This window comes from Pteropus medius, unplaced genomic scaffold, assembly GCF_902729225.1.
Source record: "Pteropus medius unplaced genomic scaffold, Ma_sr-lr_union100, whole genome shotgun sequence".
NCBI lineage: Eukaryota > Metazoa > Chordata > Mammalia > Chiroptera > Pteropodidae > Pteropus > Pteropus medius.
Window position 1 is genome coordinate 10887164 of NW_024344370.1, and position 24235 is coordinate 10911398.

The window sequence follows — 24235 nt, forward strand, 5'->3', positions numbered from 1 at the left end:
GGCTTTAAGTTTCAATTGACTGGCATTCAAGGCAGTTTTATCATTTTGGAGATGTGCTTAACTTAGGAGCTTGGCAAGTGGAAGGGGGAAAATGTAATACTCTCTTTCTATATACTTACAGCTGTTGAACTTGAGGATTCTGCATTAAACTTGCTGCCTGGAATTGAAAAATGGCATCTCTCATTAAAGGTAGTTAATATTTAGGGAACTTGAATAAAGATTTTTTTAAAAAAAACAAGAATGAAAGCTAAGCCATGTATGTACTAACATTTGAAGAGTTTAAGTATGCTATACAAAGTCATTGGGAATATAAAAATGATATTAGAAAAAATGGCATTTAAAATACATTGCGTCTACGGCCGTACCACCCTGAACATGCCCAATCCTGTCTGATCTCGGAAGTTAAGCAGGGTCGGGCCTGACTAGTACTTGGATGGGAGATCACCTAGGAAGACCAGGTGCTGTAGGCATAAAAAAAAAAAAAAAAAAAAAAAATACATTGCAAGGACAGAGAGGCTACAAGTAACACTATAAACTAAAGATATTGACAGCAGTATACTGATTACTACTGATAAGATAAATAAAACCAAAAGGAGAAAGAGAAACTTTGAGTATAATTAAAGAATCCCCTACACTTGAGAGAGTCCACTTCAAAAGAGTACTGTAAGAGATGTGATCCTGCCCCATGAGGCTTAGTTTCAATCCTTCCCATAATTAAGCGGAAGGGAAATTGTATTTATATGCACATAAACTTTTGAAACTTTCCATTTTGAAAGCATAAAAACAATTTTTTTTTTTGCCTCAAATTGGTAGTCGACAATATCACGTAAAATTTATATTTAGTTTAAATCTTTGTAGACAGTAGTAACTCCAATAGCTGTCTCCAAAAATCCTCTTTTAATCTCTGTCAACCTGACCCTATTTTTTTTAAGTCACACAATATTTTTTAACCCCTGCCTTTTGCAGCTCATACATGGTAGTCTCACACCTTACTTTGTATCTTGAGGGCTAAGCCGAATCAGAAACTAGAAGAAATCTATTTTTTACATCCTGCTACAATAAGAGCACAACCTGAGGCCTGGAAATGAGCAACAATGTTTGAAAATGTCATAAAACCTACAGAGAGACATATATTTGTTGGTGTTTAGGTAGAAAGACCAACTTTGATAGACCTCAATACTAAGACTCAAGGAGAGTTACTGAATTACTTGCAAGTTAGTCAAATGATTGTTTCTCTGGAAATAAAAACAAGTGGTAGCTTTTTCAACACCCCATTTAGGGTCAGTGATTCAAAAATTAACTACTACTACAAAGACTTCAACTAACATTTTTAAACTACCAATTGCTACAATTCTGCCGATTGTTCAAAAGACTTCTTTATCTTACTAGGAATGAGCCATCTGTACATTTCAATTCAACTGAAGATTTAGTGGATGCCAGACATTTTTTAAGGAAGCAAAGATGAATAAGAAGCAGGACCGCACTCAGCCAGAGGTATAAAGTCACCCAAGGAGCTTTATATGCCCAGGAAACATCCCTGACCTATTAGATCAGAGTTTCCACATACTGGAAGAGAGCATGTGTGTTTTCAAAAAGACCTATAAGTGAATTTGTTGTTCTGAAGGATGAAGTACATATATATAAGAATTACACTAAAAGTTCAAATAAACTCAAGATAGAAAGGAAGCAGACAGTGCTGAGAGGAGAGCTTAGAGAACCACAATAGCCCAAATCCTCAGATCTCAATTATTAGACATTTTCCTAGGGCCATTTTCAAAGTAAGAGAGTGGTTTCTAACCTCTTGTAGATTTGCAGACCCCTATGCCAATCTGACAAAAATATAGTTCTCTCCCTAGAAATATGCACATATTGACAGGTACACAAATTTTTACATGTAATTTCAGGGGATCCATGGGCTTCTTGAAGTCCATCCATGGCTTTCTCACAAACAGGTATAGGGGCAGGTTAAAAACCTTAGCTATGACATTACGTCACCACTCTGTTACCACCACCACAAAATCTCCCTTATTTATTTCTAAAAAGTTTTGGAATTATATAGCTTTATGGAAAAAAGAGCAGAAAAGGAAATGTACTCACCATACTAATGAAGGCCGGATTATTTATTAAACTAGCCATGTCAAAGCTCAATCCAGTTCCTGTCTGTAAAACAATTATATCTGATCATTATTCTAACCACTACAATTTTATTACAATAAATTGTGAATAACAAAATATTTCACTCATTTGGCATTAATAACTTACAGGACTGGATACTTCTCTTAACTTCTGTTCTGCTATTTTCAGATTTGACTTATAGGAGTCATTTTCAGGGTCAAGATCTAATGCCTTTTGATAACTTGTAACTGCTTCTTCAAATTTATTCATGGCAGTGAGGGCCAGCCTGAAAAGAATATAAGAGTATAAGATATATGATTGAAGAATATCAGGACATCATAAATGTAGTCAAACATCTGTACTGGTATTCAATTCAAGTCCAGATTATACCTAATTTATTCATTATACTGTGATTCACAGAAATAGCACTAAAATTCCTTCTAATTCCAAGATTCTGTTAAGTCTGAACTCTTTCTATCCTGCTTGCTGACAACCTTGACTTGTCTTACATTAACCATATACTTAATGCTTAGAAATAAACCTTACCTACCCTTCCATTTTTAAGCCAAATATGTGAAGTAATTTGCTTTATGAATAACTAAGCTCTACAAAGATATGAGCCAACCAACAATCTTGTGGTCATATACCTCTATGATGCTAAAACCATTTTAAAGACTCTGAACTAGATTTGTGCTTTACAACGTCACACTTTCTTCCTACTTCCTACAGAGACGTAAGTCACAATATCAATGTACCTTAAAAATAAAAGTGATTGTGGGGTATCAGCTGACTGGGGTATCACATGAATGAGACGTGTTAGTTGTTAAATAGGTACAAATAGCTTCCTTTACAACTTAAATAACGCATTATCTCAGTCTAGAGTGAGTTATTAAATTTTTTATGTTTTCCTCTACCTAGTTAGAATTTATTTATTGGAAAATTACTTAAGAACTAAATGATAATGGTATATATGGAGAGATAGTATTGAGGTTTTTTTATTTGCTCTAGGTTTGTTTTTAACAAATTACTCCAATTCTTTCTTGGTTGACTTACCTCACAGACTTCTCATCTCAATAAAATATAGTACCTAACCACAGAAAAATTTCCAGACCCTAATTAGTTTTCTACTAGTCAACCATGAAAGATATTTCAATCAGAGTCCTCAATTAAATATTTATTGAAACCTTATTGTGCACCAGGCACTATTTTAGATTCCCCAAGGAAAAAGGTAAAGTTCTTGAGTTGAAGAGAATGTCATTCTACCCGGCAAAGACAAGCAATAAATATGCAAATAAAAGAGTAATGTTAAAGAGAATGAATAGGGGAGCTGCTCAAAGGCAAACACATTGAAAAGACCTGAAAGATGAGAAGAAACAGTCATATGAAAATCAGGGCAGGAGCATTCTAAATAGAAACAGCAGTAAGCACAAAGCCCCTGAGAATGATGCAAAGTTGGTATGCTTAAGGAACAGGACAAAGGATGAGGAGGAGGGAGCACAGAAAATAAAGTATGGAAAGAGACTACAACAGGGAGTAATCAGATGCCAGATTATATAGGACCATGGTTTGGAGTCTGGATTTTATTCTGGTTGCAATGGGGTGACAAGATCCAATTTATCATTTACAAAGCTCTCTTTAGCTTCTCTACAGAGGATGGAGATGGCGGGGTGGGGCAGCAGGAGTGGAGAAAATGGAGGCAGGGAGACCGGTTAGGAAGTTATTATAGTATAGCCTAGGTAAGAGTTACTAATTTGGACTAGGGTTATAAACCAGATAGCAATCAGTGCTTGAATTCAAGATATAAGTAGAAACTTTTATCTTGACAGGACTTGCTGATAGATTAGATGTGTCAGGTATAATAACGAAGGACTTTTTTTTTTCATTTTTTAAAATTTATTTAAATTAGTTTCAAGTATACAGTACATTGGTTAGACATCTATATAGTTCATAAAATGATCCCCCCAGTTGCTCCCTCCCTCCCCTGGCCCTCCACCTAGCCATCATACTAATGCTAACTGCATTCCCTCCTCTGCCCTGCTCCCCATCCCTGTGACCAACTATCAACTACTAATTGTACTTCTTTAACTGAATGAAAGATGTTTTAACTTGAACACTGGCAGGTGAATGATAGTAACATTTACTGAGATGGGAAAGATTTGAGAAGGGAATGAAAGTACTGTTTGGGACATGTTAAGTTTAAAATATCTATTAAATATATAAATGGAGATAAAAAGTCGAATATGAGTATGGCATTCAGACATATAACTTAAGACATATAGTAACTTAAGAAATCTATCAACATAACAATTGATTCTCATTATTCAGAGTAGTTATGTTCTATAAAGCCACTGTAAATACTAATTAAGCAAATGCTAAACAATTGCTCCCAGGGGAAATATAAGGTTAGGTTCCCATGAGGCTCTGATCACATTTGTCAACCAATCAATACATAACCTTGTTTTATGTGTTTCTGCTTAAAGAAACCTTATTTAATACATAGTATTGATTCATTAGCATTGAACTCACAGCCAACAGCACTTACTCATGCCTGAACAAAACATCTAATGTGTATTTTTTCATAAGGCGCATTATAGCCTTCTTGCACTTAAGAACACTGGAAATAGTTCATTCTACTTTTGGGTCCATTGTAAACAGGGGAAATGCCACAAAAATGCATATATATAATATGCATATGCACATATATGTAAAATTCATATATATATATGGCACTAAATAAACTGCAAAAATGACACTCGTTTCAGCATGAGAGCTGAAACAAAAAGGCAGGGCATCACCTTAGACTTCAGCCAAAGTCTTACACATCGAGTGACTCAAATTTTTCACTACACTGTGAATGAACACAAAAGCACAGCGAATATTGATTTGGGGGTTAAAAAAAAATTTTAGCAAGTAAGTGAATTCATAAATACAGAATCCATGAATAAAGAGTATCGGCTATAAATGGAATTTATTTTTTAAGCATTTTATTTTATTAGTTTCAAGTATACAATACATTGGTTAGACATTTATATACTTTGTGAAATAATCCCCCTGATTTCTCTATCACCCCTCTGGCTCTACAGATAGCCATTACATTACTGCTGACTACATTCCCAATGCCCGCACACCCCATCCCTATGACCATCTCTGAACTACTAATTTGTACTTCTTTAACCCTTCGCCCCTTTCTTTCGGCCCCTCAATCTCCCACCCCTCTGACCATCACCAGATTGTCCTCTATATTTGTGAGTGCGTTTTTGATTACTTTGTTCTTTTTGTTCCTTACATTCTGCATATAAGTGAAATCATATGGTATTTATCTTTCTCTTTCTGATTTATTTCATTCAGCATAATAACCTCTAGATCCATCCATGTCATTGTGAATGGTAGGATTTCATTTTTTATGTCTGAGTAATAGTCCATTGTATATATAAACCATAACTTCTTTATCCAATCATCTGTTGATGGGCATTTAGGTTGTTTCCATGTCTTGGCTATTGTTAATAGTGCTGCCGTGAACAGAGGGGTGCATAGACCTTTAAAAATTAGCGTTTTGGTTATCTTTGGGTAAACACCTAGAAGGGCAATTGCTGGGTCAAAAGGTAGACCCATTTTTAATTTTTTGAGGAAGCTCAGTCTGTTTTCCAAAGTAACTGTGCCAATTTGCAATCCCACCAACAGTGTACAGGGGTTCCTTTTTCTCTGCATCCTTGCCAACACTTGTTTTTTGATTTATTGATGATAGGCATTCTGACATGTATGAGGTGATATCTCATTGTGGTTTTAATTTGTATTTCTCTGATGATTAGTGATGTTGAGCATCTTTTTATACGTCTATTGGCCATCTGTTTTTCTTCTTTGAAGAAATATCTATTAAGGTCTTCTGCCCATTTTTTAATTGGATTGTTTGTTTATTTGTCGTTGAGTTGTATGAGTTATTTATATATTTTGGATATTAACCCCTTATCAGATATATAATAAGAGAATATGTTCCTTTTCTCATTCAGTAGGTTGTCTTTTCATTTCGTTGATGTTTTCCTTTGCTGTACAAAAATTTTTTAGTTTGATGTAGACCCATTTATTTTTTCTCATTTTTCCTTTGCCTGAGGAGATATATCCAAAAAGAAGTTACTAGTAGCAATATCGGAGAATTTACTGCCTATGTCTTCCTCTAGAAGTTTTACAGTTTCAGGTCTTATATTTAAGTCTTTAATACATTTTGAGTCTTTCTTGTATATGGTATAAAAAGGTAGTCCAGTTTCATTTTTTGCATGCGTCTGTCCAGTTTTCCCAACAGCATTTATTTAAGAAACTGTCTTTACCCATTGTTTATTCTTGCCTCCTTTGTCATTTAATATATGATTTATGTGGATTTATTTCTGGGCTCTCTATTCTGGTCCATTGATCAATGTATCTGTTTTTATGCTTGTATCATGCTGTTTTAATTAGTGTAGACTTATAGTATACTTTGATATCAGGTAGTTTGATACTTCCAACTTTATTCTTCTTTCTCAAGATTGTGTGGCTATTTAGGATCTCTTATGGTTACATAAAATTTTTTGGATTCTTTGTTCTAGTTCTCTGAATAATGCCATTGGTATTTTGATAGGGATTGCATTGAATCTATAGATTGCTTTGGGTAGAATGACTATTTTAAAGATGTTGATTCTTCCTACCCATGAGTATGATATATGCTTCCATTTATTTGTATCTTCTTCAATTTCTTTTTTCAATGACTTATTATTTTCTAAGAACAGATCTTTCATCTCCTTGGTTAATTTGATTCCTAGGTATTTTATTGTTTTTGATGCAATCATAAATGAGATTATTTTCTTAATTTCTCTTTATGAAAGTTCATCATTGGTATATAAAAATACAACTGATTTGTGAGTATTAATTTTGTGTCCTGCTACTTTACTGAATTCATTGATCAGTTCTAAAAGAATCTTTAGGGTTCTCTATATATAGTGTCATGTCATCTGCAAATAAGGACGGTTTTGCTTCTTCCTTTCCAATTGGGATACCTTTTATTTTCGGCTATAGATGGAATTTAAAAAGATGGGGCAGGATGAAATCAGAAGAGAGAATAGAGAGACATGGGCAGCAGAGCCGAGGATACAGCCCTGAAGTACACCATTATTTAGAAATGGTAGAGAAGGAAAAACCAATACAGGAGACTAGGAAAGAGCAGCCAGTGAAGTAAAAGGAAAATCTGGAAGCATGGTGTCACAGAAGCCCAAGAAATGAAGTTATTTCAAAAATAAGCTAATCATCCCAAATGCTAAAAGGTAGGTAAGGTGAAGATACAGAACTAAACTTTGGCCTTGACAAATATAGATAACTGGTGACCTTGAACAGAGCTCTCAGATGAGTGATATAGACAAATGCCTTATTAGAGTGCGCTGACAAGAGAATGAGAGATGATGAAGATGAGACAAGTATAGACAACTATCAGAGACTTTGTAGAAAAAGAGAAACTGAGAAATGATGTAGCTAGCTGAAAGAATGATGCAGTGGTTGGTTCTGCATGACCTTTTCACATGCAGTCATTAATACTGTTAGAGACAGGAAAACGTGTTGTAGAAGATAAAGGAAATGATTACAAGTGTAAAGTCCTGGAGAAGATATAAAGGGATGAGATCTAAAGCATAAATGAAGGCAGCAGTCTTAGATGAGAAACCCTCCATTTTAACAGGAGAAAAAGCAGTCTATGCAGACACAATTGAAGGCAGATTGGTGGATTTGGAAGTAGGAAGAGGAGCTACTTTTCTCCTAAATGCATCTATTTTCTCAATTAAGTATAAGGCAATATCATCAGTTGAGCGTCACTATGGAGGGTATAGTGAAATTTGAAGAGAGAAGAGTAGATGTGAAGCAATCAACTCATGAGATTTGTGGCCTTAAACATGAAGTGAGTCTACTCATTATGGCTATATGATTTTCTCCAACAACCAATCATTCATCATACAACTAATCATCTCTCTCCCAAGTCACAGAAATTGCAGTCATCTCCTCCCTCAACATTATATTTATCTTCTTGTTAGTTGAGAGGATATAATATTAAGCAGGAAATTCTAAAGCAAGCCATTAAGAATACCATATCTGGTACAACTTGGCACTACTTTGAACTTACCCCATTCTCCCGTAGGCTTTGCTGTACTTTGAATCAATTGCTATTGCTTTTTCACAATCCTTTATTGCATCCGTGTAGTGACCTAATTTACTCTGAGCAGCAGCCCTAAGAGAAAAAGAAGAGGTTTTTATTATAAGCAGCCTTCAAGGCACTAATTTAGATTTTTAGATTCTAATAAAACTATATTTTCCTTGTCCCAATCTGTATATCACTTCCAGTAAACATCTAAATCAAGCTAAGATAATTCTATAATTAAATGAAAAGAAAACTCGGAAACAAAATTCAGAGAAAACATGCAGGTTGCCTTTCACTGTTTGCTTTGCTATAGAAAAGACAAATACATGAGTCATACTACTGATCTGCATATTTATTGCCTTTTTAATTTGGCCAAACTGGACACCGAAAACACTAGGGATTACTAGGGAGGCATACAGAGTGAATGCTTGCTGTGAATGGCTACTCAGAGTGTTGTGCTGTTATATGATCACTTTACTAGTACGGTTAAAATCATCTAGCAAGTGTAAGTTGAAAAATACTATTTAACTGTGTGCCTAAATCTGGCTGTAAATTAAAGATGGCAATGTATTCCATATACTTAGCATAGATTCCCAGAGCAATTAAAGAATATTTAATCCCTTCCAGGTGACCTCTAACAAAACTTTCCTGGAATAACTGGGACCTGACAGTATAGTGAAGCCATTTACTAACCTTCCACACAATCCTGAGAGTAGATAACTCTGTTTCCCTATAGTAATGCTAACTTCAACCCTCAAGGCCATAGTAGATAAGAAGAATTTCTGTTCAACACATAATTCCTTCAAACCGACAAGTCCCAAAGTGTCTCCTGCCCCGCATCTCACTACCACTCTATTCTTTCTTCTACAGACTAAATATTTCTACTTTATTCATCCATCTAATATATCTTTTAAGGGCTAGCTAAAGCTTTTCTTGGCATAATAATTGGAGCAGTAATCAAAATCATATTTCTGGCCTCAATTGTGCTTAGATTCCTGGGGGCAGGGGTTGTAGAAAGCTGGCAGGCTATAAAGAAAGGTGGTGATGAGTCCAGTTTTCTGTCAACCTTTCTTCTCAGCATGACTGAGATTGTTACTTCCAAATTAAGATTACAAAATTTGAATAAAATAAAGAGTCTTCTTTGCTTCTGTTTAAAAAAAATTAATGTGAAAGTATAGGATACAACAAACCTCTTTTGGTAGTTCATGTGAAAAAGAGGTATGGGTTTATTTGAATACTCAATACAAACTAACGGTATGACAAAGATGACCATTAAAAGAAGAGATATAGAATGTATCACTTCCAAATAATTAGAAAGAAAAAATGAAATAAAAATAACTCAATCAATACAATAAAAGGCCGACAGAGAAAGAGAGGGGGAACAGGAAGGAAAGAAGTCAAAAAAGTAACAGCAGAAAACAATTCAAGTATACAAGTAATCACAAAGTTGCCTAGATAAAAATCAGATTCTCAAGTTGTATACAAAAGATATTACTTAAAATACAATCAACACACAGGCTGGAGTTTAAAGGGCTAGAAAAAAAAAAAAATCTGGCAAACTAAAAACCAAGCAAAAGAAAGCTGGTATAGAAACATTAATATCAGATATAAGTCAAAGAGCATTATTAATGATAGAGAGTCATTATTTATTGATCATCCTTTTTAATTTAATTTTCAGGAAAATATTTACACGGCTCAGAAGTCAAACCTATATTCAAAGTCTCATCCTATATAAGATTGGTGGGAATGGAGTAGACTTCAAAAAGGATGAAAAAGCAAACTTTCAAACTGAAGAACACAGAAACAAATGATCCTGCCTATCAAAAGGAAAGAATTCAAGTTATTTTCAAGCACAGTGTTCTGAGTATGTATCCTCAATGAGATGAATTCTAAGGACAAAAGTGTGCTGAGAAATTCTGAAGTTTACTTAGCAGACTTACTAGTGTTGTAATATTGCTGTTTTAATACCAACTGAGGGATGTTGAAGGATAGAGCTAATGAGTGAATATACTAGTGGTGTTGGAAAGCAAGGTTTTTGCTCTAGGCGAGAAAAGATACAAATGTAAAATGGGGGAAGTAAGGGAAATCTCTGTGACAGTGGAATGTGAATTGAAGGTATCTGTATAAATTGATGACTTTTTAAAACACTCTATTGCCTAGCTCTGTCCACTGAAAAGACCTAGAAGCAATAACACTTCAGTACCAATGATCATCTAATTCAACTAGATCTTGGTTTCTAAATACCATTATCTCTGACATTAAAAAAAAAAAAAGGGATCCTTGTAGAAATAGCTGAGCCCACATCTAAGGCAAGAAAGTACAAAGCAAATCTGGGATATTTTGTTGTCTTAGAAAGCAAGACTGTTCAAAACCAAATGAAGTTATATTAAAGCACATATAGCCAGTTTAAAGGAGCTCCCACTAGCCAACTATGAAATAATTTAAGTATGAAAATTATATAGTAATTTATTATAACACATTGACCAGTGATTTTTTTTTTTAATTCATGAGTCCGTAATTATACTCGAAAAAGTTGGGTGAGAGGGAAGGAGGAGGAAAGCGGAAAAGGAGAGAAAGCTCTTCTTTACAGAAATAGATGAGGAAATATATGTAAAGGAAATGGCAAGATTAGAAAATCATTTTGTAACCATCAATGTATTCAGGGAAAGATCATGAACAGATGATAAAACATTGAATAGAAGATTGCTGGTAAACAGGATATTCACATGATCCGATCCCACAGATTATTTTTAATTACAAGAGGAATCATAGAAATGGTGATCACCACCCTAAGATATCAAACTTAGAAACATCATTAATGGGACAGCCTGAAAATATGTGCCTCTTAATATAATGCAATTTATGGTACACATAATCATTTATAAAGGTTTTATACCAAAATTTAACCTAAATTTAATCATGTGGAAGTAACACACAGATCTAGAATACAGCACATTCTATAAGATCATTGGCCTGAACTCTTCAAAAAAGTCTATGGCATGAAAAACAATCAATCATAAAAGGCAGAGATATTTTCTAGATGAAAAGGGACTAAAATGACATAGCAACATGCAATTCATGAACGTTGACTGGATTCTGGACCAAAGATAGCTATTGAAGGTATTCGGGGGATAGCTGGAGAACTTCCCATATTAATGCTAATTTTACATGTGAATGATATGATAGTTATGTGGAGTATGTCCTTATTCTTAGGAGATATAACTTCAATAATTAGGGTCAGCAAGAAAATTATAATTACCCACACACAAACATACACACACGCACACACACACACACACACATACATACACACACCCATTGAGAGACACAGAAAAAGAGATAAGGAAAATAAACATGACAGAATGTTAATTACTACTGACTCTAGGGTACATGTATATGGGTCTTCATTGTATTGCTCTTTCAGTAAGTTTAAATAGGTTTTAAATAAATTAAATATATATAAATTAAATATAAATTAAATATAAATTAAATATATTTAAATAAATTAAATTAATTAAATTAAATACATACCCATGTGACTGCTTCACCATTAGAAGTCTTAAATTGAGGCAATTCTCCCTCTAAAATTCACTGAATCAATTCAACGCAAACTTCTGTTGAACACTTATAATGTGCTAAACCCTGAACTCAAAACCAAATATACAGAGATGAGAAAATATATCTCTGCCTTCCAATCTTTCATTGTCTAATAGGGAAATAGATATGTAAATAAATAAACAGTATGATAAGTACAATAGCAGTATCAAAGGAAGGGACAACATAGAAAAGTTTGGTTAACCCTATGCAGAGTTGTCTAATAGAACTTTCTGTGATAGAAAAGTTCTTTATCTGTGCTATCCAATACAATAGCCCCTAGCCACATGTGACTAAAGAGTACTTGAAATAAGCTAGTGCAACTGAGGTACTGAATTGTTTATTTTATTAATTTTAATTTACATTTAAACAGCCACATGTGGCTAGGGGCTACCCATATTGGGCAGCACCACTCCATAGGACATGACTAGGAAGGGTGGAGGGGCATAGCGGTTGAAGAGAGAAGAAATGAAGAAAGTCTTCCTAAGAGAAACAACACCTAACAGGATCTTGAAGGATGACTAGCAATTAGATAAGGTAGAAATATTCTAGGCAGAGGAAAGAGTACATAAAAGCATGCAGAGATGTCTCAGCATGGTATTTTTAAGAAGTCCGTGAATTTCACATTACATATGCATAGAGAGTAGAGAAAAGAGAAATGAGGTAGGAAGAAAAGTAAAGATAATAAAGTAAAAGAAAAGAAAGAGCCTAAATTATAAAAGAGCTTATGTATCATACTCAGGTGCTTAAATTCAATCATGTAGGTATCTGGAACTAGAGAAGAAAGCAAGAGTAAGATGATTAATTTCATACTTTAGAAAGATCCTTTTGGCAGAAGACGAGTGGGAGTAAAAATAGAAACAAGAAGCCATTAGTTTAGCAAAAGTTAAGAACCTGGACTAAGGGAGTCGTGATGGAAAAGGAAGAGGGAACAAATGAGCTATTTTGAAGGTATATGGAAAAGGAAACAGAGGAAGATGCCCTGGCTTCGGATACTGATAATAAAACAAGGAATAAAGCAGGGAGACTCAGACCCAGAGAGAAGAATGGGTGGAAGGGAAGAGGATGACTGTTTCAATCTTGATAGTTTTAGCTTTAGATCACAAACTTTGAGCTAGGATAGAAGCTTATTTGTGTGGCTCATAAAAGAAAGAGGAGAGGGACTGAACCTCTGAGGCCAGGAAAGGGAAGAGAAGTCAGGCTACATTTGAATTTCTTGTGAGATGAAGCCAAACTTTCCAATGTCTGAACTGAATAACAATGTGGTCTGCTCTCTGCCCCTGCTGTCTGGTTATCAGGGCAGAACTAATGAAATTCCAGTAGAACAATAGAGTTAAAAGTCACCATGTTTTCAGACAACTTCTTGCTTTCTTCAGCTTGTTGGAGCAAGAGCATGAATATTAAATATAGAAAATAAGGCAGAAAAAAAAATCACAGGTACCTTACATTTCCCATGCTATATATATTATGCATAAATAAATTACAGCGAAACCTGTTCTTGAAACTAGGAATTACATTGTTTTTGAAAAAAACAGATATTGAAAGCCTAAGACTATGCTAGGGGCTTTATATATATATATATTTACTCCTCACAACTACCCTGTGAGGTGGTTAGTATATCTCTGTTTTATAAGTGAGAAAATTGAGGCTCAAAAGGTTAAGTGGCTGCCCAAGGACGCATAGCTAGTAAGTGGCTAAGCTGAGATTCAGCTCCAAGTTCCACAAACCAAGTTCAAATCCCAGTGACTCTAATGACTACATGGTGCTTATGGAAGTGAAAGAAAACAAAATGCAAAACAATGTGGTCTCTGCTTCCATCTTTCTCAGAACCCCACTGTTTTAGCATTCCTTGGCACAATGCCCTGATGATTCCTACTTTTGCCTTGTAAACTACACACTCCAATCTAAAATGCCCTGCCCTCTCCTCTGTCTGTCCAAGTTCTACCTGTCCATCAAATCTAGCTCCAATTCAAATTCCCTATCACATGAGAGGCCTTCCAGATTCTTTCCATTATGCTCGTTCTCTTTCTCGTAAATCTTATATGCCATTCATTGCCTCAGTCATTCAACCATCCAACCATCCCAGAAACATGAGATTATTATGGGTAAAGTAATGTACTCAGCAACAAAATTGTACAAAAGAAATAAGAATACTATACTGTTTAGGGACAGAAGACATAGTCAACTAATTAATTTAATATGAAATACCATTTCATATTATGAAGTACTTGAAAATGTTTTAGACCTATACTCAATCATTTGTTGTTTTATGTATAAAGTGTTAATGTGAGTGCTTGGTCACTTCAACATCACTGTAAATTTCTTATATTTCTTCTATAGTCCTTGGATTCTGCAAAAATTGGATGAACTCCTGTGAGGCATAGTGCTATAGGTACTATAGTAATAGTAATGGATTCTATATACAAATAGATATGAGATCCAATTTCGGCCCTTTACCTGAAGAAATAAAATAAGTATGCCTTTAACTATAAGATAAGGCAGAATATATGATAACTTATATAAATGTTACAAATTGTGGTAAGTGCTAGGTATATAGAAAAAAGCAAAAATAAATAACAGGTTTTCAAGGAAAGACTTAGGTTTTCCTAGTGCCTAAGCTGAGTCTAAAACATCATTAGGATCCAAAATAGAAGATAAACACTAGAAGAGAAAGACTCATGCTTAAGAAATGTGCCAACTGATCATTTCCTAACATATAAAAAAGTGACTTCTATAAAAAACTTTGGTTCATCCTAGTGAGTTTAAGTTGAACAATATTTTGATTAGTAATAAAACTATAAAAATTAATATCAAAAGGAAGATTTAGCTTTGCAAGTGTGAGCTTCCAACTCTTGGCAGCCAACTGGCTAAGAAAAATAACAAGGGCTAGTTGGCAAGATTACAGGCTACTGAGATGTTTATAGCTAGAGCCTAAAAGAAATAATGTATATCAAATATACAAATAAAGTTTTCTAATTATTTAATATTAAATGCATGCTCTGTTACTGAACTCAGGGAAAAAGATACTATTTAAATGCAAAAGAGATGTATAATTATTTATTTCTTAATAATAATTAAGTGAAAAGCAAGCATATATTATTTCCAAGAATCTCTTCTAATATAGTACTAATAGACATATTATTAATGAACCTTATTAATGAACCTTAATCTCATTAAAAATAACTACTTTATATAAGCTCAGATTTACCAAACTCATAGTTAAAGGTGTATGATTTATTGTTCTCTACAAATACGCAATTTGGGGGTAAAATTTTATCTGGTCATAACATTTTGTGACACTATTAAATGTATTTCAATATTTCATATGCTAAATTAAAACGTTATACATATTCATCTAATTACATTGAATAAATCAAATAAAACCACAGCTTGGGGAATTCATTCTCTCCAAATTATATGGATTTTTCTGTTTTTCTGTGCTAGATTTTTAGACTGGATTAATAAAGGGAATTTTTTGTGAAGAAAGAAAATGTAGTTTTCCAGTATGGCCAACTAAATCCATATGAATCCAACTCTTATACAAATGATAACTATAAATTAAAAAACAAAACAAAACAAAAAAGAATAACTAAAATCAGCCCAGGTGACCATGAATAGGAAATGGCTAAGCAAACTGTGGTACATTCAAATAATAAAATACTACTGAGCAATAAAAAAAAAAAAGAACCACCACTGATACATGCAACAACATGGCTTAATCTCAAAACCATTATGCTGAGCAAAAAAGTCTCACACAAAAGAGTACGTATTGTATGATTCCTTTTATATGAAATTCTAAATGAGAACAAACAATCTATGGTGGGAAAAAAAAAACCAATGGTTTCCTCTGATAAGTGTTTTAGACAATTGACTCTAAAGATAGACAATTGACCCCTCCTGGTCAATATCTTGCTAGGGGTTTTGAGGTACATGGGTGTATGCATTTGTAAAACTCAGTAAAAGTAGTTAAGATTTGTGCATTTTACTGCATATAAATTTTATCTCAAAAGAAAAAAATGTAAAATTTTGAACTCTAATGATTTGCATGCTAAAGTATTTAGGGTGAAAGTGTACCGATGGCTGCAATTTACCTTGAAATGCATCAAAAATACAATGAATAATGAACAGAAAGGCACAGAAAGATGAATAAATATGGGATATAGCAAATGTATTAAAATATTAATGGCAAAATCTATGTATGAGTATGAGTATTCACTGTAAACTTCAATTTTGAAAATTTTCATTAAAAATGTTACAGACAAATAAAAAAAGGAAAATAACACTAAATTAATTCAGAACAAGTCCTAGCAAACTAACATAATTTCCTTTATATTTTAATAGGATTACCCCACCAGTCTGGTACATCAGAGAAAGACAATTGACAACATATTTGGACCCAATAATTTGGATTCTCTTTATATTCTGATCAAAGCAAAAAAAAAAAAAAACATCAGATTGCAAAAAATAATAGTAATAGCTACTGCAGTATACAACCTTCTTTACTAGACACTTTCCTAGTACTTTATTTATATTAAGTATTTTATCTCTACAACAATCCTATCAGGTAAATACTATTATCCACATTTTACCAATAAGGAAACTGAAGTATTGATATGTAATCTGCTCAAGGTCACATAGGTAGTGAGTGGCAGAGCCAGAAATTAGAATCCAAAGAACCCAGCTCTTAACTACTTCCCTATGATTGCTCCCTCAGTTGACTTCATAATTGACATAATGTAATAGCAGTCTTATCAAGGCTGTGGATGGCAAAAGCAAACACATTCCTTTACAAATTCCAAAGAGATTAAGAGGCATATAAGTGAGAGACTGTAGCAAGATAAAATTCTACAAGGATAAGATAGGAGATCCTGCCTTTGAATTCAGACAACCAAGTTTACCTCCAGTGACAACACTGGTACATAGCAGGTGTTTGGCAAGAAACTGTCAAATGAATGTATGATTGAATGATAGGATACCAAGAATGCGTGAAAAACAAAGACGAGTTTTAAAAAACCAAAAGCAAAATACGAATTTACTAAATTATGCTACAAATTATGTTATCTCGGAGTAGGTTAAATGAGAGCCCTACAAGACTTTCGTTCAGACCAATGCCAGATATGCTGTGTTAACTTCTAGGAAGTACACAGTAATAGATACAGGTGAACTGGAACAAGTTAAAAGCAAAAGTGCAAGACTTAAAGCTGCACTATCTGAGACATAACTGAAAAAGCCATAAAAATTTAACATGGAGATAGGAACTCAAAGGAATGTAGAAGAAAACTTCAAAATGTCAGATACTGTGATAAAAAAAAAAAAGAAGAAACATGCATATTCTATAATTGCTCTTCAGAATAAAAATAAAGCTAACAGAGAGAAGCTACAGGAAATTCAGTGTGAATATAACGAAGACTGTTCTAACATATAAAACCACAAAAGAAAGGTACAGGAAGAAGGGATTATCTCAGAAGAGTATAAATACCCTAAATACGATAAGAATAGCTCTATGAAAGATTAGACCAAACTAACTTAAAGTTCTCTTTCAAATCTAACAACTTGCTATATAATAGAAGGTCATTTTTATAAGGCTCTGTTATAAAAAGCTTCAGATTGGTTAAAATATTCATATCAGTCACCAAAATAGGCTTAAAATGATAAAACTTAAATGTAAAGGAAAAAGTCTATGCATGTCAAGTCTATAAATGGGGAGCGCTTTAAGCCTAAAAATACTGGAGTAAAATTTAAAAAAAAAACAGATTTTTCTATACGAATATTTTGAACTTTTATGTATGAAAAACATTAAAAGGCAAACAATAAGCTGTGCAATTAGGACAAAACGATTGTATCTTTAATATAGAGCTATGCTGTCCAGTATAGTAGCCATGAGACACATGCAGCTATTTAAATTTAAATTAATGAATTTAAATTGACCTTAAATTAATTAAACATTAAAAATTTAGTTTGTCAATTGCACTAGCCATATTTCAAATGTTTAACAGCCACTGTGGCTACTGTTTACTGTACTGGACAATTCAGATACAGAACATTTTCATCATGGCAGACAGTTGTATTGGAACTTTAATATTTAAAACAATAATTTAGTGCAGGGAATTCATTAATTCAGCTGATAGAAGAGCTGAGGTGCCAAACGGGTTGTGCAACAATCCAGAGATTAGCAGGAAGTCATTACTCCCTAAAACAGAGAAGTCCAGAACCCAACATCACCTGGCAAAATCTGGGACCACAGCATGTATCTTGGGTGGGAGCTGGAGATAAGGATGAGAAGCAATCCCTGCTGGATAAATACCCTGATATAAAAAGGAAGGAAGAAGTACCCCAGCTTCTCCCTTCTTTCTGCCTTCTAACTTCCTGCCAGCAACTCCCATGGCTGAACCCAGGCAAAACTCAGGCGACAAGGGAGCCTGAAAAATGCAGCCTTTAGGGGTCAGATCCCTGTTAGAAAGGACAGAACGAGGAAAGAAAGAAATAGTATAAGATCAAACAGGCTAAGTAAGGCCTAGCACAGGTACAAATAGATAATTTAGGGGGGAAAAAAACCACAAATGGCCAACGTTTTTGTCCAACCTGTAATTAAGTATAAATTAGGACAATTACTATTAAAATAATAATATTAACAATAATAAATAATAATTCAAGTACTTAGTGCTGATAAGGGTGTAAAACAGGTAAAAACAGATACACTCACTCATAGAGAAGAAATTAATTTTCAAAATATTTCAAAGAAACGAATAAATTTGCAATATGCATCAACAATTTTCTAAATGTTTATATTTAGACCTCCTGAGTGCATTTCCAAGGACAAATCTTAAGTCTAAAAAAAAAATTAGAAAATAATTTTAGAAACAAAGATGTTCATTGCAGCTTTATAATATTGAAAAAAAGTGGACAACCTCAGTGTCTGCCAGTAGGTCAACAGTTAAGTAACTTAAGGTACATCTATCCATTTAGTAAAAAAACACTGTTTGTTTGCCAGCCACAATGGTAGAAGCTGGAAATATTACAAAGATTAAGAAGTAATAATAGACCAATTAATATAAATTTAAATAATGTTTATGAAGGATTTCAATAAAAGATAAATATGTTTTGATATGCCTGGTGAATAAAGCTGAATCTAAAATTAATTACACTTACATCGAATAAAATATGCCAACAGGTTTGTAACAGTGGGTACCTCTAGTGGTAAATTTATGAGATTATTGTTTTTGTTCTTTATACTTTTCTGAACTTTCAAAACTTTCTAAATAAATCAATTTTACAGTTCTTCAGAGCTATTAATACAAATGTTTTAGAACAAATAATGCCACAAGTAGTGCCAGTTTACCTGTTGCAATAATAAACCGCATTATTTGGATCCAATTCTATTGCCTGTGTGTAACAATCTATTGCAGCAGCATAATTTTCTTCTTTCATGTGGTTATTTCCTAAAATAATCAGTAAGTATAGTAAGTACAATATATAGGAAAAATATAAAGTCTGAAAGAAATTTTAATCACAGAAACTATAGTAATGTAAAGGTCAACAACATGATTTTTCAGTCACAGAGGAGATAAATTTGATATTGTACTATAGAGCTGATATTCCTTAGCCTTCAGTGTGCTTTAACAATGCAGAATATTAAAAAAAATAATGTCTGTATATCTTATAAAATTCAGGTTTCAATTAGTGAGTAAATGCACAATTGTGATTATCTCAAGGCAAAAATCTAACCTCTTCTCACCTTCTTTGTTTTCATCTCCTTCCTTTTAGAGTGGCCCCACCCCATCCCAGTGCAACACCCTCCATAATCACCACCTTAGTCTGGACTTGGTCTTGCACTCCTTCGCTGTCAAATTATACATCTGCTGAGCAACCAAGCCCTCTGGACTCTGCCGTGTGGATAAGCTGGTAAAGCTACTCATGCTTGTATGTTATTGACAGGTAATATTTTTATGTGCTATCCCTTCTATACATAGATTCTTTGTAGAAGGAGATTATGAAAGATTAATTTCTAGAAAGTCAGAGTTTTGGACACCATGGCTAGTCTACAAGGTACTGATTTTCCAGAAGAGCATCTACAGATACACTGCTATAATTTAACGAGATTAACAACTGCTCAGGAAAATAAGGGATTTCTTGCGGCTATCTTTCGTATTCCATTAAGCAGAAAAAAGTTTCCTGCTCACTTCTAAGAACCAATGTTAAAAATTAAAAATTTTAAAACACTAGGATTAGGAGGAAAGATTTACATCTTAAAAGCCTCTATTATTCCTTCCAGTTATCCCTAAACCAGAAGCTCTGCTATTAGTCTTATTTTTTAACAGATCATTAGCTACTTAATGACAGAAAGAGGATGCAGGGAACAGAAATAGGAAGATTAAATTAAACGCAGATAGATAAAAGCATCTGAAATCATAAAAAGTTACTGCAAATCGAGAATCAGAAATGAATACAAAGAGGAACCGCTCATGAATACAGTTTCTTTTAGGAGTAATAAAAATGTTCTATAATTATGGTGATGGCTGCACAATTATGAATATGCTAGAAACCAATGAATTTGTATCCTTCAAAGGAGTAAATTGCATGGTGTGTGAATTATAGCTCAATAAGTCTCTTTTTTAAAAGTTAAAAATTTTAATTTTTCTCCACACCCCCAAAAAGAAATGAATATAAAAATTCTGAGACAACTAAAAGGATTACATAGCTTTTATGATTGAGCACCTAGTTAACTACATTAGCCTAAGTACTTAAGTAGATTTGCTTCTTCGATGTAAAAAGATTTACATTTTCTGGGTTATTGGAATTTCCTTGTTGCTTTGGGTCATTTTGTCTTGGGGTGGCATTTTATTATTATTATTATTATCATTATTATTATTATTATTATTAAAACCTATTGTATGTCTTTTCCTGTAAATCACCTCAAATGTATAGATACATAATGTCTATGTACATAATATATATACACATTTATATGGATGAAAAAGCTTCAATTAACAAAATATTTAATATTTAGAAATTTATAGAAATATGAGCATCGTACAGCACTTTATAGTACATGGTACTCTCCTATAAAATTGTCTCCCTTAATTATTAAAACAATCCTATCAGATATGCCTATACCTCTGTTATGGGTCAGGGAATAACAACGGTGACCCTTCCTTGGTTTCACCTGATAATACTGTATCTCTTCAGAAGCAAAACATACAAAATATATTTGAAAGCAAGCTTCCAGGAAGGTACTAGTTGACTAGAAGACTTGATTAACACAGATAAGTGTACCATGCAGCCCAGACATACCCTATGCTAGACAATTTACCATGGCCATTTGTTTTCACACAACAGTAACTTATTTATTAAAATTAAGAATGCTTCGATAGTCACTATTAGAAATTTTAATGATGTAGTAACCAAATGTGCTAGCTAATAAATACTTAAGTCAAATGCCACATATATATGCATTAACAAATTTCAAAGAACACAAAAACACTAAATATATGAAAGTTAAAATAATACTGAAAATTATTTTCATCTTTTGATTAAGAATAAAAAAGAATTTGGGATCCTAGAGTATACAAGGCAAATACAGTTACAAATCATCACTCTTAAGTTACTTGTTTTGCAAGTTTTATGCATGACAGATCTGCTTCTCTTGAAGCAAGCCAACACCTATATTACCCACAAGTTGTTCTATATTTTCAGGCTTCTTCCCTATCACATTCATCTCTGTTTCACAAATGCCATATGAAATTATGACAATCCAGTCATGGCAGTGTGAACCAGAATCTTATTGATTGACAAGAGTCATTTTCTTCAGTTTCAGAAAGCTTTACTAAATAAGTAATTTTTCTATAAAATATTCACCTTCGTCTTTTAATTGATCAGCTTTTCCCACATCTTCAGGCACTGAGTTTGAGAGAGGCAGAATATCATTCTGAAATTAAATTAAATTAAAATTAATATATTTCCATTTAGCCACATTAGGAGTAACCCCAGAGAACTATAAGTAAAGTAATAATGAATTACCCATATTACAGTAAATCACCTGTAATTCCATGTTCTAAAATCTAATACCTAAATAATAATAGCATTAGCAAAAAATAGGGGGAAACTTATTTCATATACTTTTATTAGAAATATGAATATATAGAATTTTTCTAGAAGGTAATGGGCCACTGGGAATCAAAAAAAATTTTACTTGCTTTCTCTATACCTAGAAATCTTTCATGAACAAAATATGGAATCAGTATAGAAAGAATATTAATAGAAATATGTTCAAGGGATTGTTTATATTAGTGAAAATTTTGAAACATAATGTTTACGATCCTAAGAGATACCTACTAAGTCAAATTCACAGTTTACCAAAAAAAGCATTTATTACATGATTCTGTTATTTTAATATTGCACACACACATACGCACATATACAGGTTGAAAAAAAGACTGCAAAGGTGTACGCAAAAGGTTAACAGTAGTAACATTTGGAGGTAATACTTTCAGTCTCTTCTTCAGATCTTTCAATATTGTCCAAATTTTTTTAAACAATGTGCATATATTAATTTTATCAGAAGATAAAAAAATAAAATTCCTGTTTTTATCACGTACTATCATCTTCAAACCTCTTTTGCATCAACGATGTTCAAACCAAAGGCGCTTGTGAACTAAATGAAAATTTAGAACTACCTTGAGTGACACTGAGAACACAGTGTACTTTTCCATTTCTGACAGATCTTTTTAAAAATTGTGTTACTTTTAAATTTGACTCTGAAGTTCATAAATAAGTCTACAGTTTTCAAGAAAGCATAATTTGTAGCCAATATACCTATGTACTGAATTTATAAAAAAAAAAACACCATTACCTTTTTCTTGACTAAAGTTTCAATAAACTTGATAGCTCTAACATTGGAAATATACTTTGCTAATTACACACAAATATTCACAAATACAAAATCACTGATAAAGTATATGAGTCCTGCTTATTTTTTAAAAAAATCTTTCTCTACCAAATAGTTTTTCTAAACTTAAAAATATTAGGATAAAAAAACTATAGAATCAATTTCAGAACCTTTATAAGTAGAAGTCACTACTTAAAACTGACTATAGTCTCTCAGGATATAAGTGTACTTCAAAGACACATCACTGTCCTGCAGTACTTGCTTTTAGGGTTCCTTCTATTTCAAATCTTCTAACAAGCCTAAGCAGTTTATGCATGAAAAAAAAAGTGACTTTTGAGGGTCACAAAAATGGCATATTGAAAAATGGATTATGAAAAGATATTGCGTGACGACCGACGGTATTGTGCTGAATGGAGTAAGTCAGATAAAGACAAATGTCATGATTTCACATACATGTGGAATCTAAAGAACAAAATAAACAACAACAACAACAACAACAGAAACAAACTCATAGATACAGAGAACATTTTGAGGGCTACTAGATGGGAGGTAGTTGGGGGTTCAATGAAAAAGGGCAAAAGGATTAAGAAGTACAAATGGATGGTTACAAAATAGTCATGGAGATATAAAGTGTAGCATAAGGAATATAGTCAATAATATTATAATAAATATTTAAGGGGCAGAGGGTACTGGATTTATTGGAATGATCATTCTGTGAGTCATATAGATCTCCAATCACTATGCTATACAACTGAAACTCATATATTATTATATGCCGATTATAATTGCAAAAACTCATTGAACTGTAAATATGAGCAAATAATTGTCTATTTCGATTAAGCTGTAAAAAAAAGGAAAAAAAAAGGATCATAATCCATGCTGTCTTCTAAATCCTTCTGAATTAGTTTATTAAAATTGCCAAAGTCTTACAACTTTTAAAATGAATTCTCATATGAATTAAATGCATTTGAGCAGGTCATAGTGTAGAGATGAGTGTTATTTACTTTGCATAAAAGGAATAAATCCATTTAGTATATAAATTAGGGAGAAAAAACAGAAAAGCAGTAATCTAAAAATAAAATGACCAATATAACAACCAAATACACTTGGAGAGACAATTTCTTTAATTATAACAATCTTGATGCTGCTTCAGACAAGTTTTAGACTTTCCCTGCCCTACTCTGCTAACAAACACATATGTAATGAAGCCACAGCTGTTGAAAAGGACTATTAAAGGATTGATACCACAAACAATACTGTACAGATATACTATGGAGCCAGTTTCAAAAAACTATATTTTAAAAATAATAAGCAACAAAATTTTACAATTAAATACAATCAGAGAGAAAATAGCAAAAGGAAAAAAGAGTTCTGTTTAAACAGTGTAAAAGTCAATTTGAACTTTCTGGGAGATAACAAAAGTTCTGATCTCTTCAGTACTAGGTACAGCAGTGACAGGAGCTAAAGAGTGAGTAAAGCCAAGTGCTGTCTCA

At 33.2% G+C, this 24235-nt stretch overlaps 1 protein-coding gene and 1 pseudogene across 3 annotated transcripts in view; one reads left to right on the forward strand and one right to left on the reverse strand.

Annotated features, from left to right (window-relative positions):
- SGTB (small glutamine rich tetratricopeptide repeat co-chaperone beta) overlaps positions 1-24235 on the reverse strand; it is a 42419-nt gene that overhangs the window by 5029 nt on the left and 13155 nt on the right. For all 3 annotated transcript variants that reach the window (XM_039870074.1, XM_039870073.1, XM_039870076.1), the window contains exons 4-9: positions 21713-21782; positions 19197-19296; positions 8249-8353; positions 2263-2401; positions 2098-2160; positions 120-157 (exon numbers count right to left, since the gene is read on the reverse strand). In XM_039870074.1, coding sequence (XP_039726008.1) covers positions 120-157; positions 2098-2160; positions 2263-2401; positions 8249-8353; positions 19197-19296; positions 21713-21782 — 515 coding nt within the window. The remainder of the gene's footprint in view (positions 1-119; positions 158-2097; positions 2161-2262; positions 2402-8248; positions 8354-19196; positions 19297-21712; positions 21783-24235) is intronic.
- Positions 352-470, forward strand: LOC120608391 (uncharacterized; annotated as a pseudogene).